The sequence below is a fragment of the Monodelphis domestica genome, chromosome 1 (genome assembly GCF_027887165.1).
Source record: "Monodelphis domestica isolate mMonDom1 chromosome 1, mMonDom1.pri, whole genome shotgun sequence".
Lineage (NCBI taxonomy): Eukaryota > Metazoa > Chordata > Mammalia > Didelphimorphia > Didelphidae > Monodelphis > Monodelphis domestica.
In genome coordinates, this window is record NC_077227.1 from 74,395,537 (window position 1) to 74,421,771 (window position 26,235).

Sequence of the window (26,235 nt, forward strand, 5' to 3'; positions counted from 1 at the left end):
AGAACATACAGTTCCAAGAATTAGGGTGTTCAACGATGTAGTCTCTGGTTCTGTCTTAAAACTTAGTTTATTTTACTCCTTGCCTATCTCTTTACTCTTGTTTTTCACTGAGAAATAGTCATTTGTTTCTGTTTCTTTATCTCCCTTTTCTGTTGATGAATCATTCCAATGGTATATGACTCTTCATGACCCCATTTAGTGTTTTCTTGGCAGAGTTACAGGAATGATTTTCCATTTCCTTCTCCAGTTCATGTTACAGATGAGGAAACTGTGGCAAACATGGTTAAGTGATTTGCTGAGGGTCTCAGTCCTTGCATTTCTCTACCTGTCCTCTTTATTGTCCTATTGTCTTATTTCTTTGTCCTATTGTCTATTTCTCTCTTTTAAATGATCAGTGTAGTGGAGAGAACACAGAATGAGCAAAATAGAGTTAGAACACTTTGGTTAAAATCTGTCTCTAAAATTGTCAAGCTGTGTAACCATAGGTAAATCAATCTCTCTGAGCCTCAATTTCCACATCTGTAAATGTGGTGATAATACTCATGTTATTCATTTCACAAGTTGAGAAGAAAGCACTTTGTAAACTTTAAGTTGTTATACAAAGTGTGGATTATTATTAGTGGTCCCCTATGAATGAATTAATGGAATGAATGAATGAATGAAAAAGCATTTATTAAGCACTCAACCTATGTAAGTTAACTGCACTAAGAACCACTATAAGTGAACAAAAAGTTGCTGCCTTTATAGAGCTTACATTCTAACAGGAGAAAATAATATCTGGAGGGGCTGATAGGGCAGGAAGTCAGAGGAAATGGTGATTAGAGTCATAAGACATATTCTTTCCAGAAATGGTAATATTGATATAGTCACTATTCCCAGCACTAGAATTAGGAAGGGGGAAAGAAAAAGAAATAGTAAGGAAGTATTGAAGCAGAGCTGAAAACGAACAAAACCTAGTTTATGCTCACCAATCAAAGCCTAGTCAGAGGCACAGCAATGGAAGCTTGAGTTCCAGATCAGAGGTGAAAACGGCAGAAGAGGCAGCATGGCATGGCTGGCTGAGCAGAGGCAAAGTGGGTTTTAGACGATTAGATAAAGTGAATTTAAAGTTTAATAACAAACCAATCACAAAGCATTTATTAATCACCTTCCATGAGCCAAGCACTGTGCTAGATAGGCACTGAATGAATGAATGAATGAATGAACGAACAACAAAAGCTTTTATTAAATACTACAAAGCCTGGGGATACAAATACAAATGAGAACATGAGTTCCTTGAGAGCAGGAACCATCTTATGAAAAGTAAGGTGTTCTCAAGTTCACATTCTAAAGGGAAGGACAACACATTCAGCCACAAATCAAATGAAAAATCCCATGATCTTTACAGTACAGGAAAGCAGAAGAGAGAGTAATGCTTCTTCTTTAATGTCTTTTCCACTAATCAAATCACATTGGTTTCTGATGCTGAACCATTTGACAGGGCCAAGGATCTGGGAACAAGAACTTTCCTTTCTGGGCCTTCAGTAAATGTGGCTGTAGCTCCTGAAGGAGCAATTGCCAGGTTGCATCCCTGAATGGCTGCCCAGGGTGGTGGATGAGGGCACTGGGCTGGAAGCATTACTCTTCCCAAGGCTCTTGGGCTTAGGGTCTTGGGCAGTTTCCCTCAGAGTTTGAGGGAAGATGGTGGTTTTGGTGATGGTAGTTTAACTTGCCTGGAACATGTCTCCTGTCTTTCCCTCATGGGATGTTGGTGCTTCAGCTAGGCTGGCTTGACTGCCCTGTATGTGACATCTGGTTAGCAGCTAGTGGAGATAGCTGGCCTTTTTTCCAGATGATGGCAGGATTGGTGGTCTAGGAGGTGCTGCTACTCCCAAGATTCTTGTGTCTATCTGCCTGTTTGGAAGCAGCTGGTCAGCAAAAGATGCTGTTGGTGAAAAAGAAGGTGTGCCCAGTCTCCATTATGATTTCTTCCCTCCAAGATGGCTGTAGGGTTGCAGTTTGGTGTTTTGGGGAGCACTTCCTATTTCCAAGGCTCCTGAATACAGAATCCTGAGCTACCTCAGTGATCAAGGTAGCATTGGTGATTTGACTTACCTGATATATAAAGCTTCCTGTCTCGCCCTCCAGGACCCAGTTGGTAGAGATGGCTGGCCCTTTCTCCACAGGAGTTGTTTTCTCAGATGATAACTTTGAAGAATGGGTTAGAAGTAAATCTGGTGGTCTGGGGTTTTTGAACACTGATGATCTAAAGCCAAAAAGTAAACAGTCCTTTCTGTCATGGAACTTATAGTCTCTCTGAGGAAATAACATGTATGCCCAAAAAAGCATATACAAGATAAGTGAAAAATAAATACAGGGTAAATTAGAAGGTAGAGACTGTTGACTATGGGATCAAGAAAGGCTTTATGTAGAAGTCACTTACACAAAATTTTGAAGGAAACTAGAGCTGCTAATAGGCCAAGGTGAAGAGGGAGTACATTATAACCACAGGGAAGAAGTTGGACAAAAGCAAAGAGAAAGAAGATGGAATTATCATGCATAAAGAATAGCCAAAAAGGCAGCCTCCTTAAAGTGCAAGGTGTGGGAAGAGATATAGGATTGGAATAGAAGGCAGGTTTGGGCCACCTTTTAAAAGGTTTGAAAGCCAAATAGAGTAGCATATACTTGGTCCTAGAGATAGAGGAACCATTGGAGTTTATTGAGTAGAAGAGTGACTAAGTCAGATCTATAATTTGGGAAAATTACTTTGGCAACTGATTGAGGGATCATAATCCCTATATGTCATCATGCCATAGGAGTAATTCAAAAGGCTATGCCAGTAAGCACAAGCCAAACTGTGGAAGCTCTAAGTGTGAACCTAGTTGTGGGTGGTATGGGATATCATCTACAAATGGTAGAGAGGCTGGCATCTTTAAATTATTATCAGGAGCTCTATTTAATCTCTTGTTGTATATGATAAGTAGATCAGCCATTAACTAATGGTGAAAAGTCAAAAAGAAGTTATAGGTGGGAGTGAGAAAGGCTTGTTTCCATTCATTAAAAGGAGGAATTTCCTAACAATTAGAACCATCTGAAAATGGAAATAGATTACTTGTGAGATAATAATTTCACAATCCCTTTTGAATACCTGTAGGGATTCCCTATGAGTCAGTGACCTTTACTTAGAAAAAAAAAAAAGATTCTCTGATCTGGCTACAGGCTTCTTTCAAACCTATGAGGCAGTCCTCCAATTATAAAGTTTATGGTGAAAATATAAACCAAGTTCATTGTGTTTAAATCACCATAAATATTTTGGACACAATTTTGTGGTTATAAATTCCTTTGTTTATATATGTCTTCTATGAAATGGAAGGAAAAGTTTGAAAAAGATTTATAATGGCAAAACCACTGTGAGCTTGTAAATATATGCAACAACTATAAGATGATTCCAAAAGACAGGGAAACAAAGGGGAAGCTATTAACCAATTCATTAAAAATTAGAACTCAAGATACCTGTATCTTCGCACTTACAGGAAAGAGAGCTCAAAGAAGCTAGTTAGGGCTGATTCTGTCAGTGAGCTTCCTGCTCCTAGAAGACTGAGATGGAAATGCTCACCCGAAATTCAGGGACACCTGGCTTCATCAGCAGAGAAACTTCAAAGGTAAGGACTTTGAGTTTTCCTTAGGGTGACTGTTGTACAGTCTCATTGGTTTTTTTTTTTCCAGCCTCTTGATTTGAGGCATTTTGGAAGTCCCCAAATATTATTATTATTGTCTTTCTCACCACTGGGTTCTCTTCATTTTAATGTAGTCAAATCAAAGGCAAGTTATAACACCTGGGAAAATAGCTTGCTAAAGTATCCATCATTTACATAAAATACAAAAGATGGTAGGGTTTTTTTTTTTAAACAGGTTTCATCGGAGTGAACATAGCAAAGCCTGGGGATCTTCATTCACTGAATTCAATGAGAGTTATAAACACTAGTTTGAATAGGCTATTTGAATCCAAGCTATTCCAATTTGCTTTAATTTACTGAATAACATAACACCTCAGGAAAGAGAGTGAACCACATTAGGCTTTAACAGGACTTCACAGCTTTATGTATGTCTACAATTCCTTTCAGCTCTAAAATTCTGTGACTTTATGACTCAATGGAAATTACAAGATACATTCCCACTCTATTGTGGAATTCTGAGTCACGTCATTTTCCCAAAAGTTGGGGTACATAATTGTTACTGGATAAAATTCATTCATTTTATAAGTCTTTACTGAGTGCCTCTTGGAGCCACAGGTGAGAGCTGGGTGGTAAGTGGATACCAAAGGAGGAAAATAGCCCTGAAAAGGACTCAGCAAACCCTCACGCCCAAATTACTAGTCTTCCCTGAACACTCCATACACCTCACTATGTCCAGTAACATGTCCAGCAGCCACACCTATAAACCATTTTAGCAGGTAGGCTAAACTAGGATAAACCAAGAAGTCTTAAACCCATCAGTGAATTAAGGGGGACGTCTACCCCAGGCATCTGAAGACTTTCCCAGGTGGAATGAGTGTATGAGAACACTTTATTCCAAAGGCCATGGAGCACTTAGAGCTTGGTTGAACATTGAAAAAGCCAAGGTTATCCTCTGCATTCTGAATCATCACCAGTTGTCTTGACTTCTATCTTGTCTTTGGACCTCTTTGGGTATGAAAGACAACAACCAACCAAGTGCCTACTAAGTGTGCACTCCTTTGCTTAGCATTACAAGAAGAACCATAACTTATAAAAACTTTAAATCTACTTAAAGGGACACAACTAAAATATATGCAGAAACAGTATAGTACAAGATAAAATCTATGAACATAATATTATTTTGTTTTAAGGTTTATGAACAAAATAAATGACAGAGACAACGAAGAACTAAAGTAGTTCAGAGAAACAGATTAGGAGAGGTAAAGAAAACTTGAATTAGGCTTTAATAGGTAAAAAGGAAAGAAAGATAATTCCAGATAATGGAAAAGCATGTACAGTGTGAGGAAAAGCATGTACAAAGAACAAACAAGAAATGTTCAGAGTAGCAATGAAAAAACCAGCCTAGTTGTACAGCAGGTAGGACTAGAAAGCATTGATTCATATAAAAACCAAATCATAGAGGATTGATTTCATTCCCCTTTTGACAGTTGGCCAGTTATTAAACTGATAAATTGGGAAATTTAATAGACCTAATATACTTGTATTTCAGTAAAGCTCATAGACATGAAAGATACCCTAGATATCATGTTGGCCCAGAGAGGCTAAGTGATTTGACCAAGGACACAAGGCAATAAATAGTAAGATTTGAGTTCAAGCTCATATCCCCTGACATTGTAACCAAGGCTCTTTTTATTACACTTTACTGATCTCTCTTATTATGTTCTTGCAAACAAAATAAACAAATATATCTATGTGAGCATACATCTACATATTTGACTACCCAACTAAGGGGGGGGGGAGAAGAAAACAACTAAACAAAAGCAAAAAAAAAAGAAAAGGAACTAAGTTAAATAAAGCTCTAAAACTAAGGAAAGGGATAGTGGTATTACAGTAAATATTAAACAATATTTAGCTTCACAAAAACAGGATATGCTTTTACATTTACTATAAATTAACATTTTCCCTATCAATTTAAACCTAGACATACAATAAAACAACAAATCAAGACCTGATTTATATTTTTTTCTAATTTTAAAGGTGTTAATGTTTATATGTGAGCTGGTATAAGCTAATTTCAATCACCCCTGGTAAGAAGTAACAAATGAGAAGATTGAGGTTTGAGGATGAAAAAAAGAGAGCCAGTGGAATAGAGCTCTTTCATAAAATATTAGTACAAAAAACCTAGGATTTAGGATTGTGTTTATAGCAGAAGGTGTGAAAAAACCCTAAGTTGGAATAAAATTATAGACAAATGGAAGAAAATGAAAACCTAACTATTCTACTCATTTTAAATGTGAATGAAGTAAACAATACAATAAAATAAAAGAGTGGCAAATTGGATAAGAAAACAAAATCCCACAATCTATTGCTTATTATAAACACAAACACAAATTTTTTTTGGATTTCTAATTTTAAAAAATGTGCATTAAGTTCTTTAATATTTTTCTTTTTTGTTAATATATGTTTGTGAAGATATAATTTCCCTCCTGAAGATGGCTATAGCTATATGCCCCCCAAAAAATTACAAAGTAAAGACATACACATAATAATAATGAAGGAATGGGTACAAATTTTGCTATGGTACAGGTAAATTCATAAAATAAGGCATTTCAATTATTTCATCAAAAAAAGCAAAAATAAGTACCTACAAAACCACAAATATTCACAAAAATAGTAATTATATTATGCTGAAAAGAACCATGAACAACAAAGCAAATAAATATCTAGCTTATATGATCTAAACTACTTGCCATCTAAATTCATAAAGGAAAAATGAATAGAAGTTCAAGAAGACATTGGCAATAATAAAATAGTTTAATGAGATTTCAATGTCCCTCTTTCAGTTGGGAATGCTTAACAAAAAGATAAACAAAAAGAGAAAATATAGAACTAACCTAACTGTAGGAGAAACTGGAACCAAAAAATATTATCTCCTAAACAGGATTGATAGTGAATAAATTTATTTCTCAACACCATAGGGAACTTTTTCAAAATGGTGCTATTTAATAGGTTACAAAGCTAATGTAAATAAATGCAAAAAGACAGAGATTAAATACAGTCTTTACAATATATAATGTAATAAAAATAACAATTAATTCAAGGAGGACCATCAAAATATATAGACCCAAATGGAGACTTAACAATGAAATCCTAATGAGTTGGTCAAAGAACAAATCAAAGAAAAACAAATGATTAATTATGTAAAAGAAAATAATTATGAAACAACATATTAAAATTTCTGGAACATAGCTAAAGTAGTCCTCAGGAGAAAAATTATAGTCCCACAAACATAGTAACAAAACAGAGAAAGAGGATTAATGAACTGAATATGCATTTTTAACATTAGAAAGCCAACAAACCTTTAAAAAGAACAAAAATAGACATAGCAAAATTAAAATTAGAGGTGAAATAGATAAACTGGGTACCAAAGTAACCCCCAGCCTATAGAAATGTCAAGTGGGGGGGGGGAGCTCATTTTTAAAATACTAAGAAGAAAACTGATAAACACTTAATTTTATTAAAAGCAAGAGGACAAAAAAATCAAATAAACGAAACAGCAATTACAAATATGAAATCACAACAAAGTCAAAAGAAGTAAAAAGAATTGTCAGAGCCTATCATATGGTTATATGCTAACCAAAATAAAATGAAAATACAAAAGAAATAGTTGAGTCTCTTCAAAAATATAAAATATCCAAACTAATAGAAAACCAAAAGTATCTTAAATAATCCAATCTCAGAAAAGGAATTATCAAGGAAAAGACTCTTATTCCTCACGAATTGACAGAAGAATTCTATCAAGCTTTCAAAGAACAATTAGTAACAATAACTGTACAAATTATTTATGAAATTTGAGGAAGAAAGCACTCTACCTAAGACAAATATAGTGCATAAATGAGAGAAGTATAAACCATAGAGTGAAAACTATAGATCAATATGATTAATGAATATTAACTTAAAATTCAAACAAAATCCCATATGATAGCTGTTTATTCAAGAAATAATTTATTATGACTCAGCTGGATTTATACCAGAGATGCAAAGATAGTTCAACATTAGGAAAATAATCAGCATATTCATATTAAGAACCAAGACGACATAAGTATCTCAAAGGCTGTGGGAAAAGCCTTTGACAAATAACTCTCATGTTTCAAAAATATCTTACCAAGGATCGGCACAGAGGGACTTTTTTACCTATAAAAAATATCTGCCTAAAACTAAAAGCAAGCATCATATGTAATGGGAATATACTAGAACTTTAACCAATAAATATGGGAATAGAGCAAGGATGCCCATTCTCCTCACTATTATTTGAGATCATAGTTTTAACAGTGGCAGGCCTCAAAATAAGCCCTCAAAAACCAAAAGCATTTCTAAATAATAATAACAAAATCCAAGAGGTAATAATAGAAAGAGAAATATTATTCCAAGTAACTCTCAAATATGGACCATACCTGGGGAATCTACCAAAGCACACAAAATACTTATTTGGATTCATTTACAATATTCCCCTTTAAGAAATAAAGAACAACTTACACACCTGGAGGAATAGCCAATGCTTACTGTGCCATGCCAATATAACAAAAATAACAATATTACCAAAGTGAGTTTACTCTTTTTAGTACTATACCTATCAAATTACCAAAGAAATACTTTACAGACCTTACTATATTACCAATGACAATTGGGGGGGGGGGAATTTAAAGATCTAGAATGTTAGAGGAAATTATTTTTTAAAAGATAGGAAAATAACAGCATTTCTAGACCTCAGACTATATATTACAAAGTAACAGTCATCAAAAACCATCTAGTATTAGCTTTAAAATAGAGGTAAACCAATAGTATAGCCTAGGGAAGGCAGAATCAGGAACACTATAATTCAATAAGCCAGAATTCAATAAACTAGAAAATATAAATTACACTGGACAAATCTCCCTATTTGACAAAAACTGTTGGCCAAATTGTTAAGGTAGAAATTAAGCTTAGACCAATAGCTTGGTCCATATTTCACAATATATTCTAAAAAGGTAATATTAAAAATCATGCTATAAAAAGAGAAACAGATCATATACCTTTCACAGGTATATAGGAGATGTATTCTTAGCAAAGAATAGATACAATTGCAAAATATAAAATAAACAATTTTAATTACACAAAACTGAAAAGCTTCTGCACAAACAAAATCAGCACACCTAGGATAAGAAGGGAAATACCTGAAGGAGGGAAAAAAATCTCTGTATCATATTTCTTTAATATAGGTTTGGTATATAAGATATATAAGCAATTAACACACACACATGCACACATATATATACACAGCTATGTATATATAGATACACACATATACACAGCTATATATGTATATATATATATGTTATCCATATACATTTATTTGAACAAAATCCATTTCCCAATAGATAAGTTGCCAAAAGATATGAACAAGGAATTGCAAAGCATTAGCAAACATATGAAAGTATGATCCAAATAATAATAATAAGAGAAATGCATGGCAAAACAATACTGAAGTTTTGCAACAACAAAATTGATAATAGCCAATGTTAGAGGGGTTGTGGGAAGATAGATATACTCACACACTGGTGGAACTATGAAACAATACTACCATTTTGGAAATCAAATTGGAATTATGCAAGTAAAGTAGGTAACTAAAATGCCTATACCCTGAAATACAGACATTCCATTTCTAGATGTATATGCCAAGGAGACAATTGATAAGAATAAAATCCTCAATATACACCAAAATATTTATAACCCAACTTTTTCTGATAGTAAAGAATAGAAAACAAATTAGATGTCCATTGATTGGGGAATGGCTAAACAAATTGTAGTACAAAGATGTAATGGAATATTATCATGCTATAAGAAACAGTAAGCATGAAGAATAAAGCAGCAGCATTAAAAAGATCTACATGAACTGATGGATAATGAAGCAAGCAAAACCATGAAAATAATATGCACAAGGTCTACAACAATGTAAATGGGAAGAACAACCCCCCCCAAAAAAACAAAAATGAATGCTATGATATTATAAATAACAAGCATGGCTTGAAAGGTGAGAAATGAGAAGACAATTTCTTTCCCTTCCTATCCTATAGCAGAGATTGGAGATCCATATTGTACATTGCACATGTTTTTAGACTTCTTTGATATAGTGTTCAATTATGCTGATTTGTCCTCTTTGGGTTTTGTCTCTAAAAATACTATTTGTTATATGGAAAAACTCTTATGAAGTAGAAAAGATAGTGGGGGGGGACTATGATGATATAAAGATGCATCACTAAAAACTTATTTTTAAAATATTAAATGGAGACAAATGAAAAATTCTAAATATGGGTGCAAAAATCATCTGTAAAAAGTTTTGTTTTAAAATTTCATCCTGGAAAGGAGCTAACTCTAAATTCTCAAATGTTATATAAGTGCAGGATAGGTTCTAACAAGCTAAAAAAGAGTTGAGTACAAACTTGCTGAAATGACAGCCTGTTACCTATAAAAGAACTAGCTTAGTTAACTATGAAAAGGCTCATTTCTAGAAAGAGACAAATACACTTGGGAAAATATACAAAATAAGTTCATAAAATATTCACAAAATAAAAACCAGGCAATCTGAGGAAGGCACAATAACCTCCACAAACAGTTGCAGCTGAAGAAACTACCTACAAGGACTTCCATCTTTTCAGAGTATATCCTTCACAAGAGTGATGAACAAACATTTAGTTCCTGGTACTCTCATCTCCATCAATTACCTTGTATTTATTTTGTATATTTTTTATATATTTACATGTGAACACATTATTTCTCTCAAAAGAAGACAGATGATGAGAGAGAGAGAGAGAGAGAGAGAGAGAGAAAGAGAGATAGATAGAGAATGAGTGAGCATTTATTAAGTGCTTATTATGTATATACTAGTATTGGATTCAAATACAATAAAGCAAGTCCCTTATCCTAAAGGCATGTAAATTCCAATGGTAGAAGTCAGCACAAAAAGGAAACTAAAAATCAGGGATGGGAGGACTCCTATGTGGTCATGGCATGAAGATGGCTAGAAAGTGCAGGAGAGCCCAATCCTTCCCCACCCAAATCCTGGGTCACAGGCCCAGGTGAGGAGACTAAGGATCCAGTGGGGAAGAAATGGATCTGAAGATCAAAGTAGAAAATGCACAGTGTAGAAGCTCAGAGGCCTGGGCCCTGACAAGATAAGACAAGCACCCACTTTCTGGAGTTGAGGACCCAGAGGAGGAAATCAATTGATTCTCCTTGAGGCAGGGATTGCTTCACTTTAGTCTTTGTATTCCCAGCCCCTAAAACAGTGCCTGGCACACACTGGTCACTTAAATGTTTGAGTGATTGAAAACATTTGGGGAAGGAGGTCATACTTGTTATCCTCAAATATCTGGGGATCACTATATGGAAAAAGAACACTATGTGTGTTTTGCTTGGCCCAAAGAGATTAGAAACAATGGGTTTAAGTTATAGAGAGATGAAATCCTACTCAACATAAAGAATGCTCCATTAATTAGTGCTGTCCAAAAGTAGAGTGGGGTTCCTCAGAACACGAGAATTCTCTGACACTAGGGATCTTCAGTATCTGGAGTTGTTATAGAGAGAATTCAAGCTTTAGCTATAGAGAGTCTGAATGATTTTTGAGGTCCTTTTAAATTTAATTTTAATTAATTTTAATTCTAAGATTCTGAATCTTACATGTGTTTTGATCAAAGGCATGGTCATATGTTAACTACATGATGACAAACTCAAATAAAGTCAGGTTTCCAATTTTTCTTTTAACATCATTAATCTGATCTAGTGAATGAATGAAAAAGTTTGTACAAGCATTGATCCTTATAAGTTCTAAAAGATACAAAAGCAAAAGACAGCTCTTGCCCTTAAAGAATTTACATTCCCAAAAGAGAAGACTACACTTAAGGGATGAGGTATTCAAACAGGAGTACTTTTGCCTGAAAAGTTAGAGAGGTGGTGAAAGGAATAGTAGGGAAATACACTTATACACTCCTTCCAGAAGCAATGTCCCAGTAAAATTTGATCTTAGTTTTATAACCAATGAGACAGCCAGCAAGGTAGCTAATTGGGGTCAGGGGGAGTCAGGGAGTAGGAAATAGGGTGCAGCACACCTGGGGCCTTCCTTAAATTGGGGACCAGATGAAGCAGGCAATAATCAAAGGAAAAGGTTGAAAAACTCAGGATGGACATTCTGGAAATCTCCAGGGCAAAGTCTCCAATTCCACTTTTAATATAGCCTTTTATTTTATAATGAATATTTTTTATTTTTTCCCTAGGAATGAATTACTAGCACTGTAAAAAATCAGTAATAGATGCTGAATGTAATATCATTACATATTCTTAATTAAGGTACATAAATCATGTTTTAATCCTATTAACATGTTGTGAATACTTACAGAAATGTTATTTTCAAATGAAATATTCTATATGCTGTTTCAAAATTTCCCTCCTCCCTAATTACTCCTGCCTACAGTGATCAATTCTTCAAAATCTAAATGACACTGATAATCTGCCAAACAACCTAGATCTAGATTATGTGATACAGATTATACACAGGAGTGGGCTAGAGTCAGTTTCTACCAACTCTCAAAAGGCAATTGTTAAATTTTCAGTGAGCACGTTTGGACTTCAGAAATTGGCAAATGCTACAAATCTGGGCTTGATGTATTATTTTGTTAATTGTTGACTTAAGAAACTGGAGAAAATGTTAATAATACAGATTAAATTTGTAAGTGGGTTTGTGTACCTGAGTTTTGTTGTTGAGAAAGCAAACTGTTAAACATTTACCAGCACACTTTAGGGCAGCAGTTGGGCAAACCTTTTGGAGATCATGTGCCCAAACTGCACCTTCAAGCTGCCTGGGACTCCCCGCCTCCTTGTCAATTACCCCAGATAGCGGGAGGGAGGAAGTGCTCTCATTGGGTTGCTGGGCAAAGGGGCAGGGTAGGCCAAAAAAGGGGCTCACCCATGGTGGAGAGGAGGAATGGAGCAGCCCCCTTCTGCTGCTGGGATGCTACATCTTTACCACCAAGGCTTTAGGGCATAAAATATACTTATTTCATATTCAATTCATACTCACAGCAGACACAGAGGAAATAAAATAGGTAAACAGAGAAGTAGATACAAAGTAAATGTGAAAGGGAGACGGCACTACCATTTAGCAGTATCATTAAAGGTTACATCTGAGTTATGCTTTAAAAGAAGTGACGTTTTCCAAAACAGAGTTGAGGATCATAAGCATTTCAGGTATGGCAAAGGGAGTGGGGGGGGGGGGGGAGGGAGGGCAGGGATCCCCAACCATCAATGACTGAAATAGGAGATAGAAAATTGCATGTCTCCCCAACAAATGTCAACTCCTTAAATTTAGAGATTATAACATTTACCATCCTAGACAAGGTTAAGTGGCTCAGAACAGGTACTTCATAAATACTTTATGAATTCAGGCACTTAACAAAGCATTATTAAATACTATATGCCCAGCTCTATGCTAAACTCTGAGAATGCAAAGAAAGGTGGTAAAAGAACTGTCCCCGACCTCAATAATCTTATACTTTAAGAAATCCAAAAATCAGTTGACGATGTAAGACTAGAATTTAAGAGAGAGATTGGATCTGTGTATCATCTGAATAGAGTTGATACTTGAACTCACGGGAGTTCCAAAGATTACCAAGAAGATAATATAAAGAGAAAAGAGAAGAGGACTTGGAACAGAGCTTTCAGAGATACCCTAGAGTTAGTGAGTAAAGATCTACCAAAGGAGACTGAGAAGGAGTGGTTAGACCAAAACAACCAGAAGAGAACAGGAATGTCTAGAGAGATGAGAATATCCAGGACAAAAGGATGATCAGCATTGTCAAAGGCTAAAGAAGCTATGAAGGATGAGACTAAGAAAAGGTCATTGGACATAGCAGCTTCATTTGAAATATGCAATCAGAATCAAATAAGAAGGGGCAGGTAGGTGATTCAGTGGCCAGAAAGCCAAGCCTGGAGATGAGAGGTCCTAGATGAAAATCTAACCTCAGACACTCCCTCCCTGTGTAATCCTGGGCAAATCACTTGACCCCAATTGCCTCACCCTTACCACACTTCTGCCTTGGAATTAACAACTTAGTATCCATTTTAAAACAGAAGGTAAGAGTTTAGATAAAAATGAGAGTAGTTTAAGTGGAGTCATCGAATCTAGACAACTTTCTCAAGATAAGCACAAAAAGAAAAGATATGATGTTAACTAGCAAGTATGGCAGGATCAAGTGAGGGTTGTTTTTTTTAAACCCTTACCTTCCATCTTGGAGTCAATACAGTGTATTGGCTCCAAGGCAGAAGAGTGATAAGGGCTAGGCTATGGGGGTTACGTGACTTGCCCAGAGTCACACAGCTGGGAAGTGTCTGAGCCCAGATTTGAACCTAGGACCTCCCATCTCTAGGCCTGACTCTCAATCCACTGAGCCACCCAGCTGCCCCCCAACTGAGTTTTTCTAAGGATGGGTGAGACATGGGTATGTTTGTAGGCAGCACATAAGCAGGCAGTAGCAAGAGAGAAATTGTACTTGTACATGTAGAGGGATTTGCCTTGGCAAGAAGGGCTATCTCTTCATGAGAAAGGGAGGTAAAGGAGGAGATAGAGAAGTCTTCTGAATGATATGAGATGAAGAGGAGAGAAAAAGAGGAAGCTCCTGGAATAAGGCTTCAGTTTTTTCATTTATATATGCAGTAAGGCTCAAAGGATTAGGGGGAGGGAATGTTGTAGGAAGCCTGAGGAAGGATGAAAAGTTTTGGTATGCCTACTGTAGCAAATGGAATAGTGAATTAATTAGGGAAGTGAAAAACCATTGCCTTGCTGCAGTAAAATTCCAGTTGAGACTACATAATATAAATTTATAATAGATCTGGTTAACACAGTTTTGTGGTTTTCTGCAGCTTACTATAACAGAATTTGAATAGGACCAAAGGTGGTGGATAATGGAAGTAAATCAAGGATCAGCTTCAGGCAGTAAGGCATAATCATCTATAGGTAAAGGAGATGGGAATTGAACATAGAGGACAGTATAGAATGGAATTCTTTCAGCAATAGGAGGGAAGAGAGGAGACTATTCAGAGTATTCAGAATAAGGATGATGGCCTGGGGAAAACTGAAGAAGGTAGTGTTGAAAATGGTAGAGCAGGATTAGCAATTATAAGGTAGAAGGTTAAATGGAATGGTAAAAGATTATGATCACATAAAGCAATTAACCTTTTCTATGTCATGGACCTAGGCAGTCTGAAGCCTATATATACCCCTTTTCAAAATATTATTTTCAAATGGACAAAACACATGAAATTACAAAGGAACAAATTATATCAAGCTATACTTATCAAAAAATTATTTTAGTTAATATACAACAGGTTAAGAACTTTTGAGATAAAGGAATTTGGGGGTTCATGAATAGAAGTGGAACACATTTTGATAGCAAAATTAAGAGTAGGACCATCTGCCTATAGGTGTCTAGAGGTAAGATGGAGTAGAGGAATAGGTCATGAAAACTGAGTAGGTTAAGAACTAGGAAGTTAGGGTTTATGAAGTAGTATTGATATACATGTTGAATAATTGAAACTATAAATCATTTTTATATGCTGTAAAATAATTTTCTTTTTATAACCCAGGATAGTAAAGAATCTGGACTTCACTGTTTATAAGTTTGAAAACTATGGGAAAGAGTTCATTAAGAAACAAAGGACCAGTCCAGATGCTTATATTCAGGTGGCACTCCAGTTAGCCTTTTATAGGTGAGTAAAACAGAATCACAAAATAGATCTTTTAAAAGTCAGAATTGTATCCTTTTGGTCCTAAAGAAAAGCACCTAATTTCTTTTTGCTGCATACAATAAACTGATATCCCTGGTAGGATATATTATTCCTGGACCTAGAATGGGGCTCATAAACCCTCTAAGAAAGGAAATGCAATGTCCCTGGTTCTCGTGACACTAATAAAAAACTTGAAGTAAAAGAAAAGTACTCAACCAACCAGGATCTATATTATTCAGGTTTCCTGTTAAAGATTTAGTTGTACTTTAAATCACTAAGAAATTAATTATGTTCAGTTTCTTAAATGAGACACCTTTAGGATGACAGACATCAAACAAAGGCTTGCCATAGTTATGACTATATCCACACTAAACTCATATGAATATATATGTATATGTATATACAGAGAGAGAGAGGGAGGCAGAGACAGAAAAGTGACTCAAATGAGGTATGATGAGGGTAAAGTTTAGAAGGATTATCCTCTCCCCATTTCTGGAAGTAATGTTCATTCTTAATGCTACCCAAGATCACATTATTTTTGGTTGCTATATCACACTACTGAGTCATATTGAGCTTGTAGACCACTAAACTTCTAGAATATTTTAATTTATTATTTATTTAATGCTATCCATTACAGAAAAGTGATAGATTTAGGGTATAGAATGAGAAATATATAAACATGGATTCATATAGTTATGTGTGTATGTAAAGCTATTAGGGTAATTTGCTTGACTATGCATATTTATTACAAGAAAATTGAGACTTTATTCTAAATTCAAAAAAGAAATTTTGTGTATTTATAGTATTAAAAGGTAAAATATATTGATAATATATAATACTATCTTTTATATATTACAAAATATATATTTCATGCATTTCCAAGTTTCTAAACTTTTTCTGTGTCATCTGCTGGCCTTCATGTGTTATCTGAAGCTTCTGCTAAACTTCCCCCAAATTCCCATTTAATTTCTTATTCCCACCTACAATATAGTGAAACCTCTATGGGGAAGTTACAATGGGGAACAGATACCTCTGTGTCTGTGTGTGTGTGTGTGTGTGTGTGTGTGTGTGTGTAAAAGCCACCTCTACATTCTTCTTCCCCTTTAAGCTAACATCACCTTCTCTTTTCTCCTCTTCATATCCAGATTTCTTGAAAAAGTTGTCTATACACGATGCCTACACCTCTCTCTCATCAACCCTTTTATTTGGGTTCTATCTCATTACTATATTAAAACTGCCATTTTGCAAGTCAAAAATAAGATTCTAATTGCCAAATCCGGTGGAATTATTTTTTAGTCCTGACGTCTGGGCAGCATTTGACATTGCTGATTGCCCCTTCTTAAAGAATACTTTTTCTTCCCTTGGCTTTGGAGATACCACACTTTTCAAGTTCTTCCCTTACCTCTCTAACTGCTCTTCCTCAGTCTTCATTTGCTACCTGCTTATCCTCTTTCTGATTCCTTACAGTGGGTGCTCCTGAAGGTTCTGTCCTTAGTTCTCTTCTACTTCCACATTCCATTCGTTAGCATACCTTCCGGATTATGTCAATGCCTGGGACATAGTAGATACTTAATACATTTTTATTGATTGTTGCTTGAGCAATAAGAAAAATGTCACCTTGTTGGGTCTACAAGGCCCACTAACACTTTCACTGGGCCCTGGCCTATACTACATACTTTATGAGTATAGAAACAAATTTTGTTTTATTTTATTTTATTGAATCCTTGAGAACAACGGTCACTCTAGCAGAGATCAATAGAGATTCATCCCACCCTGATATATGTTCAAAATCCAGCTGCCCTCTGGAAAAGAACTCTAGGTTTTCTTTTCCCCCTTAGCCCAAGGCCTCTTTCTGCCTAAAACAAACAATACAGTAATGCTGGGGTAGTTTTGAATAAAACAGATTTCCAGTATGGGCAAATGATTAATTACACAATTATTTCACTCTCTATTACTAATCACTCTTCAGATCTTTCAGCAATTCTAGATTTTGCAATTGGTATTTTTTAGACATCAACTAATGTTTTTTTTCTCTTTTACCAGCAATGCATACCAAATATATGTTACTATATTCAACCCTTTGTATAGAAGAGCTTTAACATTCATCTTTAGGGGATCTCTTATAGAATTCTGCTAGCATTAAAATGAAATACTATGCCAAATAAAATTAGGACTATAAAAATAAAGCCTACTGAGGCTATTTTTCTTTCAGCATTTATGATTCCTCCCAAATAAATTATTTGCTATTCATACTTCATTCTGTGCAGATACCACCAGAGACTTGTCCCCACATATGAAAGTGCTTCTATTCGCCGATTTGAAGAGGGACGAGTTGACAACATTAGGTCGGCAACTCCTGAAGCTCTGGCTTTTGTGAAAGCGATGATTGATGAAAAATCATCTGTACTGGTAGGTGTAGCTTTTTTAGTTGGATTTCAGAAATAATCCATGCTGGTTGAGCTCCAGGGAGAAACTGGATGGCAATTGTATGCATCTCAGACATTTGGTTCCTTTCTGATCAACCTGTCTATGCTGTCCTTCACTGGATAACACTTTATACCTACTTATATTTTACAATTCTGATCTGTTGGCAGGACTCAGAGAAGATGCTTCTTTTAAAAGAGGCCATCAGGGCTCAAACAGAATACACTGTTTTGGTGAGTGATATCTCTGCTTTTTAATCTCTAGGGTCTGAATCAGTGATTATTAGGACATCAACAGGGCCTGGTGCTAATGGCACTTTTATGTTTCATTGTATCAGATTAGATATAGAGCTAGATGCACAGAGAGTTAAACATACAAACCAAACATTTATAATTAATGATAATTTAGACAAGGCCTGGATAGAAGTAACTTCTGTGTTAGGTATAAAAAAAATGTGATTTGAAGCAAATTAAGAGAATAAACAATATTTAACAGAAAATGTTTCCCTGCTTCAGAAAGCATACTATTCTGTAGTACTTTAAAAGAATTCACTTTATATACAAAATACAATAATTGAAGCCTACCCTTTAAGTTATTTTTTTTGTTAGTATCTAACTTTTAGCTGAGTGCCAAAAATCATTCTTATCTCTTTTCTAAAGTAGGATTCCTTCTGGGAGGCATATTGTTTATCTAATTCAAGACTATATTCATGTGAGAAAGTAAAAGAGCTTAATTTCAATTTTTAAAGTTTTAAAATCATACTTTTTCAATAATTCAGATGCAATGTCCTCTCTTCCCAATTCAACCAAATTAGTAAAATTTTACAATTTTTAAAAAGATCAAAATATATTTTCCTTTACTCTGCCATTAATGAATCTAATCAATTAATTATCAAGTAGCATTTTTTATAGCATCTGCTGTGTTCCAGGGACTGCTCTAGGTGCTGGTAATACAAAGAATAAAATAATCCCTATTGACAAGGGGAAGATAATGGGGAGATAAACAAAGATATATAAGCACTATCCAACTGCCTAATATATATATATATGCATAGAATAAATATAAAGTTAACAAGAATAAATCTGTACAAATTAATTAGTATAAGGTAGTTTGGGAGGCAGGACACCTGCAGTTGGGAGACCAGAAAAGGCTTTAAATATCAAGATAGAACCTCTTATTTAAAATTAGGAAAAAATCTTGACTAGAGTAATATAAACAGAAACAGTGTTCCTAATACTTAATAGCAGCTTAATGAACAGTTAGGTGACACAGTGAATAGAGTACCAGGCCTAACGTCAAGACTCATCTTCCTGAGTTTAAATCTAGCCTCACACACTTACTAGTTGTGTGATCCTGGGCAACTCTCTTAACCATGTTTGTCTCAGTTCCTCTGTAAAATGAGCTGGAGGAGGAAATAACAAACCACTCTAGTATCTTTTCAACAAACAAACAAACAAAAAAAAACAAATGAGGTCACAAAATTGAAGAAGACTGAAACTAATGAACAAGCACTAAGACTTTTGATAAATTTACTAACTGTTCTTCCTGCTATTCTATGAAAGTTATGTGTATATTTGAAAAATAGTAGTAGTTCCATGCAATTCCATTTTTCAGCATATAATTAAGCATTTGTTGGAATTGAGAGCCTCTAATTCAGTTCTATTTCATTCGCTCAAAGTAGAACAGAATTGTTGTCAAAACCTCAATAAGCAAGCCTGTTACCTCATAAAACTAAGAGCAGTTTCTTTTGACTTCAGATTTCTCCTTTATTAGCATTTAACAGTGAAACTGACGTCATATAAATGTAGAACTCATGAGATGTAATTTAGCACAATAATACCTTGAATGCCCTCTCAAAGATTACTATTAGCCTGCCATTTTCCTTAAGATGTGGTTGATATATTTGGTTAGGAGGTTTATAAATCTTATATGATAAAAAATAACTTTTAAAAATCATTAAATTATTTTCTCCTCTTGAAAAAGTCAAGCTAACCATTTCTTAAGAATCTCATTCTAGCTTTAACCACATGGACATCTTAGTGTAAGAAATAGTTGCCAACAATTCACAAAGCAAACTAAATTGCCAGATATTCAAACACTATATTTCTCACCCTTTAGATCTCTATTGGACAATGGAGGCAATAGCCTGGTGATGAGGCTGCACATATAAAAACAACGTTGTCTTATATCATGGACTTTTCTTTGTGTAGTACAATTTCATTACTGCTAGAAGCAGACCCTAACTCCACTTGGGCCAATAGCATACCAGCCTTTAATAGACTGATCAAGTTTTTCTCCTTGCATATAGCCTGCTCTTACATTGTGTAAGAATCCCAATAATCCATCACTGAAGTCTTTAGAAGTTCACTTTCCAATCCTTTAAATATAATTGCAGTTTCTAAGTATTTCTAGAAATATTTTCTAGAATAGAATAGAATAGAATAGAATAGAATAGAAATAATTTCTAGAAATTTCTAGAAATAAAGTGGGGACATGGCCACAAACCTTTCAAGTATCTGCTGGCTTTGTTACCATTAAGCCAACCATAGTTAATTAGACTGACTTAAAATTATTAGCATCAAAATCATGCTGTAGTATTGCTATCCTTAGTCATTAAAAATAAACATACCCTAAGTATCATGAAAGAGAATGGGCTGGTCCAAGGAGTAAAAACAATTTTGGATTGTAATTCATGTAATTCACGAGTTTCACTGAATGGGGTGGAATGAAATGGAATAGGGAAAAAATAGGACAGACTAAAGAAAATGGAGCACAACAGAGTAAAATAGAATGAAGCAAAATATATCATAATAGAATTGAAGAGTCTTCTATATCACAGACTTTCTGTTCTTCATCCCATTCTTCCCAGGCCATCACTGGTATGGCAATTGACAATCATTTACTCGGTCTGAGGGAAATGGCCCGAGGACTTCTCAAAGAGCTGCCAGAGATGTTCACAGATGAAACATACTTGACAAGCAATCGATTTGTCCTCTCGACCAGTCAGGTAGGAGGTTTGGAATCACCTATTCACCCAAGAAATAAATTGTGTTAGTGTGGTTACCTTTCTTATGAAATGCTATCTATGAAAGACCTAAACTTTGAGCTATTCTTTCAGTTTTATTGCTCATCCTGATTTCAAGTAAACCTAAAGTGAAATTAGGAATAGTGACATCAATTCAACAACAACCCACTGAAAATAATATTATGCCAGAAATCAGTAGATCTAAATTCCAATCCAGACTCTATTACTAATGCTAAGCCTTCCTATAAGTCACTTAATTCCTTTGTATATCAGTCTCACTCTCTATAGAATAGACCTAGTTATACTACCCTACTAAGTCTCCTATTGGGATATTATTGGACTAACTGAAACTTGAGCTCCTCCATTATAAATAATAGAATCTCATAGTTAAAGGGGGCTTCCAAAGATCATTTGGTCAATACACTTGTCTTCAAGAAATTTTATATCTAACTGAACCCAGAAATATGAGCCTTTAGTTTGCTCTCTATACTCTGATTTCCTATAAAGTCAATGTATTAAACATAATAATGACTTATAATAATAGTATATCATGTTCATATTTCTAACAATTTTTATGAGCCATAAAGTAGACAAAAACAAAAAAGAGAGTGAAAAAAAAGAGAAGATAAAATTTTGATCTAGTATTTCCCAAACTTAGCTTGCTGTGATGCTATTTAAGGATTATCACAACTAAAAAAGCAATGTTTTCCTAGGGAATCAGCTACAGTGAGAGAGAGAATACTCACAGTAATCAATTTATTGAAACTCTTCCTCATCTACATAAGGCTGGGCATATGCAATAAAAGGGACTGATAATATTGTGTTAGAACATAAAAACCTACTAAGTAATTTGATCTTGTCATAATGTCTGTGGGCTTGCAGACATGAGTAAATGCAGCAAGAATACCACGATATAAATTCTCTGGGAAACCATCCATGGGCAAAAAGTGCAATTGAATGGCTTTATGGCCTTGGGCTGTTGCACAGCACATTTATCTGACAATTCTATGACTCTATTAGCAAGACTAATGGTTTGTTCTACTCCATTTAAAAGCCAAGTGTCACTTCTGAAGGCCCAAGTACACAACTCCTGAAATTTATAGATTTAAAACAAACCCCAAACTCTATCACAACAGAAATACTTGATTCTGGTGCCAGCTAATAAATTTAATTTGGGAATAGCTTTTAAATAATAATAAAATGTTATGTTTTTTAATATCTTAAGAAACACATGTCTTTACTTGATTATTTCTAGATTATAAAATATCATCATCAGTTTCCAAATAGATCTCTCAGCATATTAGGGTAACTAAACCTCCAATGCATGAGAATCTTCATAATTTTTAAAGCTGTGTTCAGATTCAAGCCTGAATTTTAGGGGAAAAAATCCAGGCAGTGCTATAATGATTATTATAAATATACACAAATATATATATATATACATATATATATATGATAAACAACCAACAACCTTATATGATCATATTTTTAATTGGCAAGGGTCAGGTTGGTTTCAGTTTTGATTGTTGTTTTTGTTTTGAGGGGGGAGTGTAGCCATTACATAGTTTAGTAATTGGTATTCTTGAATCTTGATTCTTGGTGAACATAGTCATTGAATTATGTAGTTCAATAATAAATTTTCTTGAGCTTTGACTCTTGCACTAAATTTTTGCTATCCCATAAATTACTCCCTTTTAGAAAAGCATTAACTTTTTGAGGCCACCAGAGTGTCTCTTAGGAAATTACTATAGTGCACAAAATGGTGAGTTATAATGCAGCTTTCACCAAGCCCAGATCACTCTGAATTAACAGAGTACATGCTGGGAGCATCTGATTCAATAAGTAAAACTTTTCACAGTGAGAAGTGGATTTGTTATTGTCTTTTCTATTGATGGCATTTGTTTTTAATGACTATGATTGTGTCCATATGATTAAAAAACTATTATACGGGCATGTAATAGACTTCAATGAAAGCTGCTGTGGAATAGTATGTAGAGAGCTAGCCTAGGAATGAGCAAGACCTGACTTTAAATTTACTTCTGACCCATAATGGCTGTGTGGCCCTGGACAATTCACAACCTTCCAGTGGCCCAGGCAGATCTCTAAGACTATAAATTACAAAGAAGGTAAAGACCTGCAAATTCACCCATTTGGTGGATTAAAAAAAATTAATAATTAAGTGATCTCAATGACATCCTATGATTCTTGTTCATTTCCTCCCATTGTATCAGCTTCATATCCCAAGTGCCTGAGAAAAGAGTTCTTGACTTGAGAAGCATGAACCCTAAGGTCTATGTATTGATTGGAGAGGGGGTCTGTGAACTTGAATGGGGAAAAAATCTTTATTTTCACTAATTTTTTTTACTATATACATCTTATTTTATTCATTTAAAAACACTCAGGAAGGGACCATAAGGGGCCCATGACACAAAAAAAGTTAAACATCCCTGATCTAGCATACAGAAAGGATTTAATAAATGTTTATTGCATTGAATTAAATCATACAAATTATTATTTTCCTTTCAGGATCATAAAATTCTAAAATGTGATTCTGCCCCCCCAGGTGCCAACCACAATGGAAATGTTTTGCTGCTATGGTCCTGTTGTCCCAAATGGTTATGGCACTTGCTATAATCCTCAGGCAGAGCACATATTGTTCTGCATCTCCAGCTTCCATGACTGCAAAGAGACTTCTTCTATCAAGTTCGCCAAAGCAATAGAAGAAAGCCTCATTGAAATAAGAGATCTATGTAGCAAGCACAATTCTGTGATAGCAAAGCCACTGACCAAACAGGAAAAAGCCACGAAACCTCAAGAGGCAAAGAAGCTCTAATTCTTTTCTCTACATCACTATATAGGTTCTATAATTCCCAGTGTTCATTCTGCAACCTTCAAGCCTGCAAACCTGTAGACTACCCCAGCTTTCTGTAACTTCCAAATTCTTAGGATATATTACTAAAATTGTACTCATAAGTACATAATAATCATAAGAAGCAACAACACTGAAAAGGGGAAAATGCCATTAATTATCATATGTTAGAAATAGAAGTATTTATTCAAGATTAAAACCAGTCTGAGTCTCGTGAAATACTTAAGTCTTTGCTCCTTAGTCAGCAACACGGGGTAGCCTTATTTAGTTGCAAGTAGTCCTGCCAAGGATATAGAATGTATTTCTATAGATGGAGAACCTCAGAGCTTTGGGATTTTTTATTACTTATTTCAGTATAGTACCAAGCCAAGTAATGTTTTGCATAACATAAAATGATTCATCTCATATAATAAATGGCAACCAAAATGAAATCCATAACTAAATGAATAGAAATGACATTAGGGTTTTTTTAGGGGTAGAGATTCAAATTCCAAATGACTGATTCATATTGTTTAAAGAGTGCCATTTCTGGGTTTGTTGGTTTTTTTTTTTTAATGCTGTTACTGAGTTATATGATGCAGTGATTCCCAAGAAAATTCATTTCGATTAAGAATATGATGCCTTGGAGCTGAGAATTAATCCTCCCTTTCTTTTCTTAAGAATAGTTTGGGGTAGAATATTGAAAATCTAGACCTGTCACTCATTAAAGAAGGGAAGACTTCTTACAATTGCTCTCATTTCATTGCCTTTTCAGTCCCACTTGTGCAGATAAATGAAAACCCAAAAGACAATAGAGTCAGGGATGAGTGAAATGCAGAAGCAGGGAGTATAGTGTAACTTTAATGGGATATTGTCCATTTGGGGGGGGGCAGTTAATGACCATTAGTGTGTCTTCAGTGCACACCTCTCCCCCTCCAGATTTTACCCATATCCATTCTGAAAACACACATGCATGCGCACACACACACCCTCCCCAACAGAAACCATTTTGGCTACTCTTTTCATTTAGAAAGGGGTTTGCTTCTCCAGGTTTGGGTTTTTTTGGCCCAAAATTTAGAGATTACAACTAAGTTTAAAGACAGGACTTTACTTATCACCCAGATGTTATTGTTATTGCCATGTGTGATCCCATCATAATATACATAGTGAATCACTAGTCGCATTAGCTACATTCAGCTTTTAAAAATCAAGACATACTATATCCATCCTTGAAGGATGTTTCTCTGTTCTTAACTCTTTCCCTACCTGAAGTTGTAGTTTTCTTTGTATCCCCAATACTTAGCAGTGTGCCTGGCACATATTAGACTCTTAATAAATGATTGTTGCCTTAAAGGGATTAAATCTTTTGAGCTATAGCAGGAAGGAATAGGTATTTCCATCTAGTATGACTTATAAGAAGTAATTAATTTATTATATTTCAAAGACATAGATCTATTTGAAGAAGCAAAGACTCAAGTTATTTTCTAGGCTACCTCACTATTAACTGAAAGGCATAGCTATTTCATGTATAATAACTATGATTCTATGGAATGCTTTTTGAGTTTCTTAAGATGGTTAATTAACACATTGCTGGTTGAACTAAACTCATTTCTATCACTATATATGATAGAATATAAACACATATTCCCTGTGCAAAGCTGTTAACAAGATACTTAATATATATTAGATGTTATAAAATGAGATGTGCATTTTTATGCAATTGGGGAGTTATAAATATGGGTTTTCAACTGGCAGAAAATAATAGTTTTTCCCTTAAAGAAATGGCACCGAAAAAGACTTGTCCAGCCCAAGAAGGCTTAGAAATTTCAAATATTTATGCAAAGGCAAAACTGAGCCATAACCATAGGAATATTTTAGGTGGCATCTCTTACATGTGTATCCAAAGAGAAAAAGCAATTAAACTTGGAGATTCATTCTGAAATGATGGAACAAATGAAAAATGTGTATGACTTTCCCCTATTCCCTATAATTTGCCAAAATATAGAGTTGATATTTTAGTCCTATTTTTATAAAATAGTATAGATTTATGGCACTGTGTAAATTGTATTTACAGTATCTCAATTTTAAGTTATAGTTTTGTGCTTTAAAAATGTGTGTATATGTATGATGAAAAAACTATATTGGTAACATGACAAAGTATTTAAGAAATATAAATCTGTATTCAATAAAAAGCAAAGAAAGATGTCACTTGCTTTCATTTTAGTTCAAAGTGGCTGTATGGTGCTTTAGTATTGTCCCCATAAGTTATGTCAACCGTATCTAAGCATTTCTCTAGTGACCAATCAGCATGTGTCCTACAGATATTAGGACAGGCAGAAAAATGAAAGGTGGAAAAATGTATTTGTTTTCCCTATTACATTGCAAGGTGACAGGGATGGATGTATACCTTAAGATAACAGCATTATCCTATAATAGTGTTGGTAGAAGACTTGAATGATAAGGCAATT

General features: G+C 34.8%; 1 protein-coding gene across 1 annotated transcript in view; it reads left to right on the forward strand.

Moving 5' to 3' along the window:
- Positions 1–25,968, forward strand: part of CHAT (choline O-acetyltransferase) — a 100,116-nt gene extending 74,148 nt beyond the window's left edge. Inside the window, exons 10-15 of the mRNA XM_007478625.3 lie at positions 3,513–3,641; positions 15,330–15,452; positions 17,738–17,879; positions 18,065–18,127; positions 20,764–20,901; positions 23,483–25,968. Coding sequence (XP_007478687.2) covers positions 3,513–3,641; positions 15,330–15,452; positions 17,738–17,879; positions 18,065–18,127; positions 20,764–20,901; positions 23,483–23,752 — 865 coding nt within the window. The 3' untranslated portion in view covers positions 23,753–25,968. The remainder of the gene's footprint in view (positions 1–3,512; positions 3,642–15,329; positions 15,453–17,737; positions 17,880–18,064; positions 18,128–20,763; positions 20,902–23,482) is intronic.
- Positions 25,969–26,235: the final 267 nt, after the last annotated feature.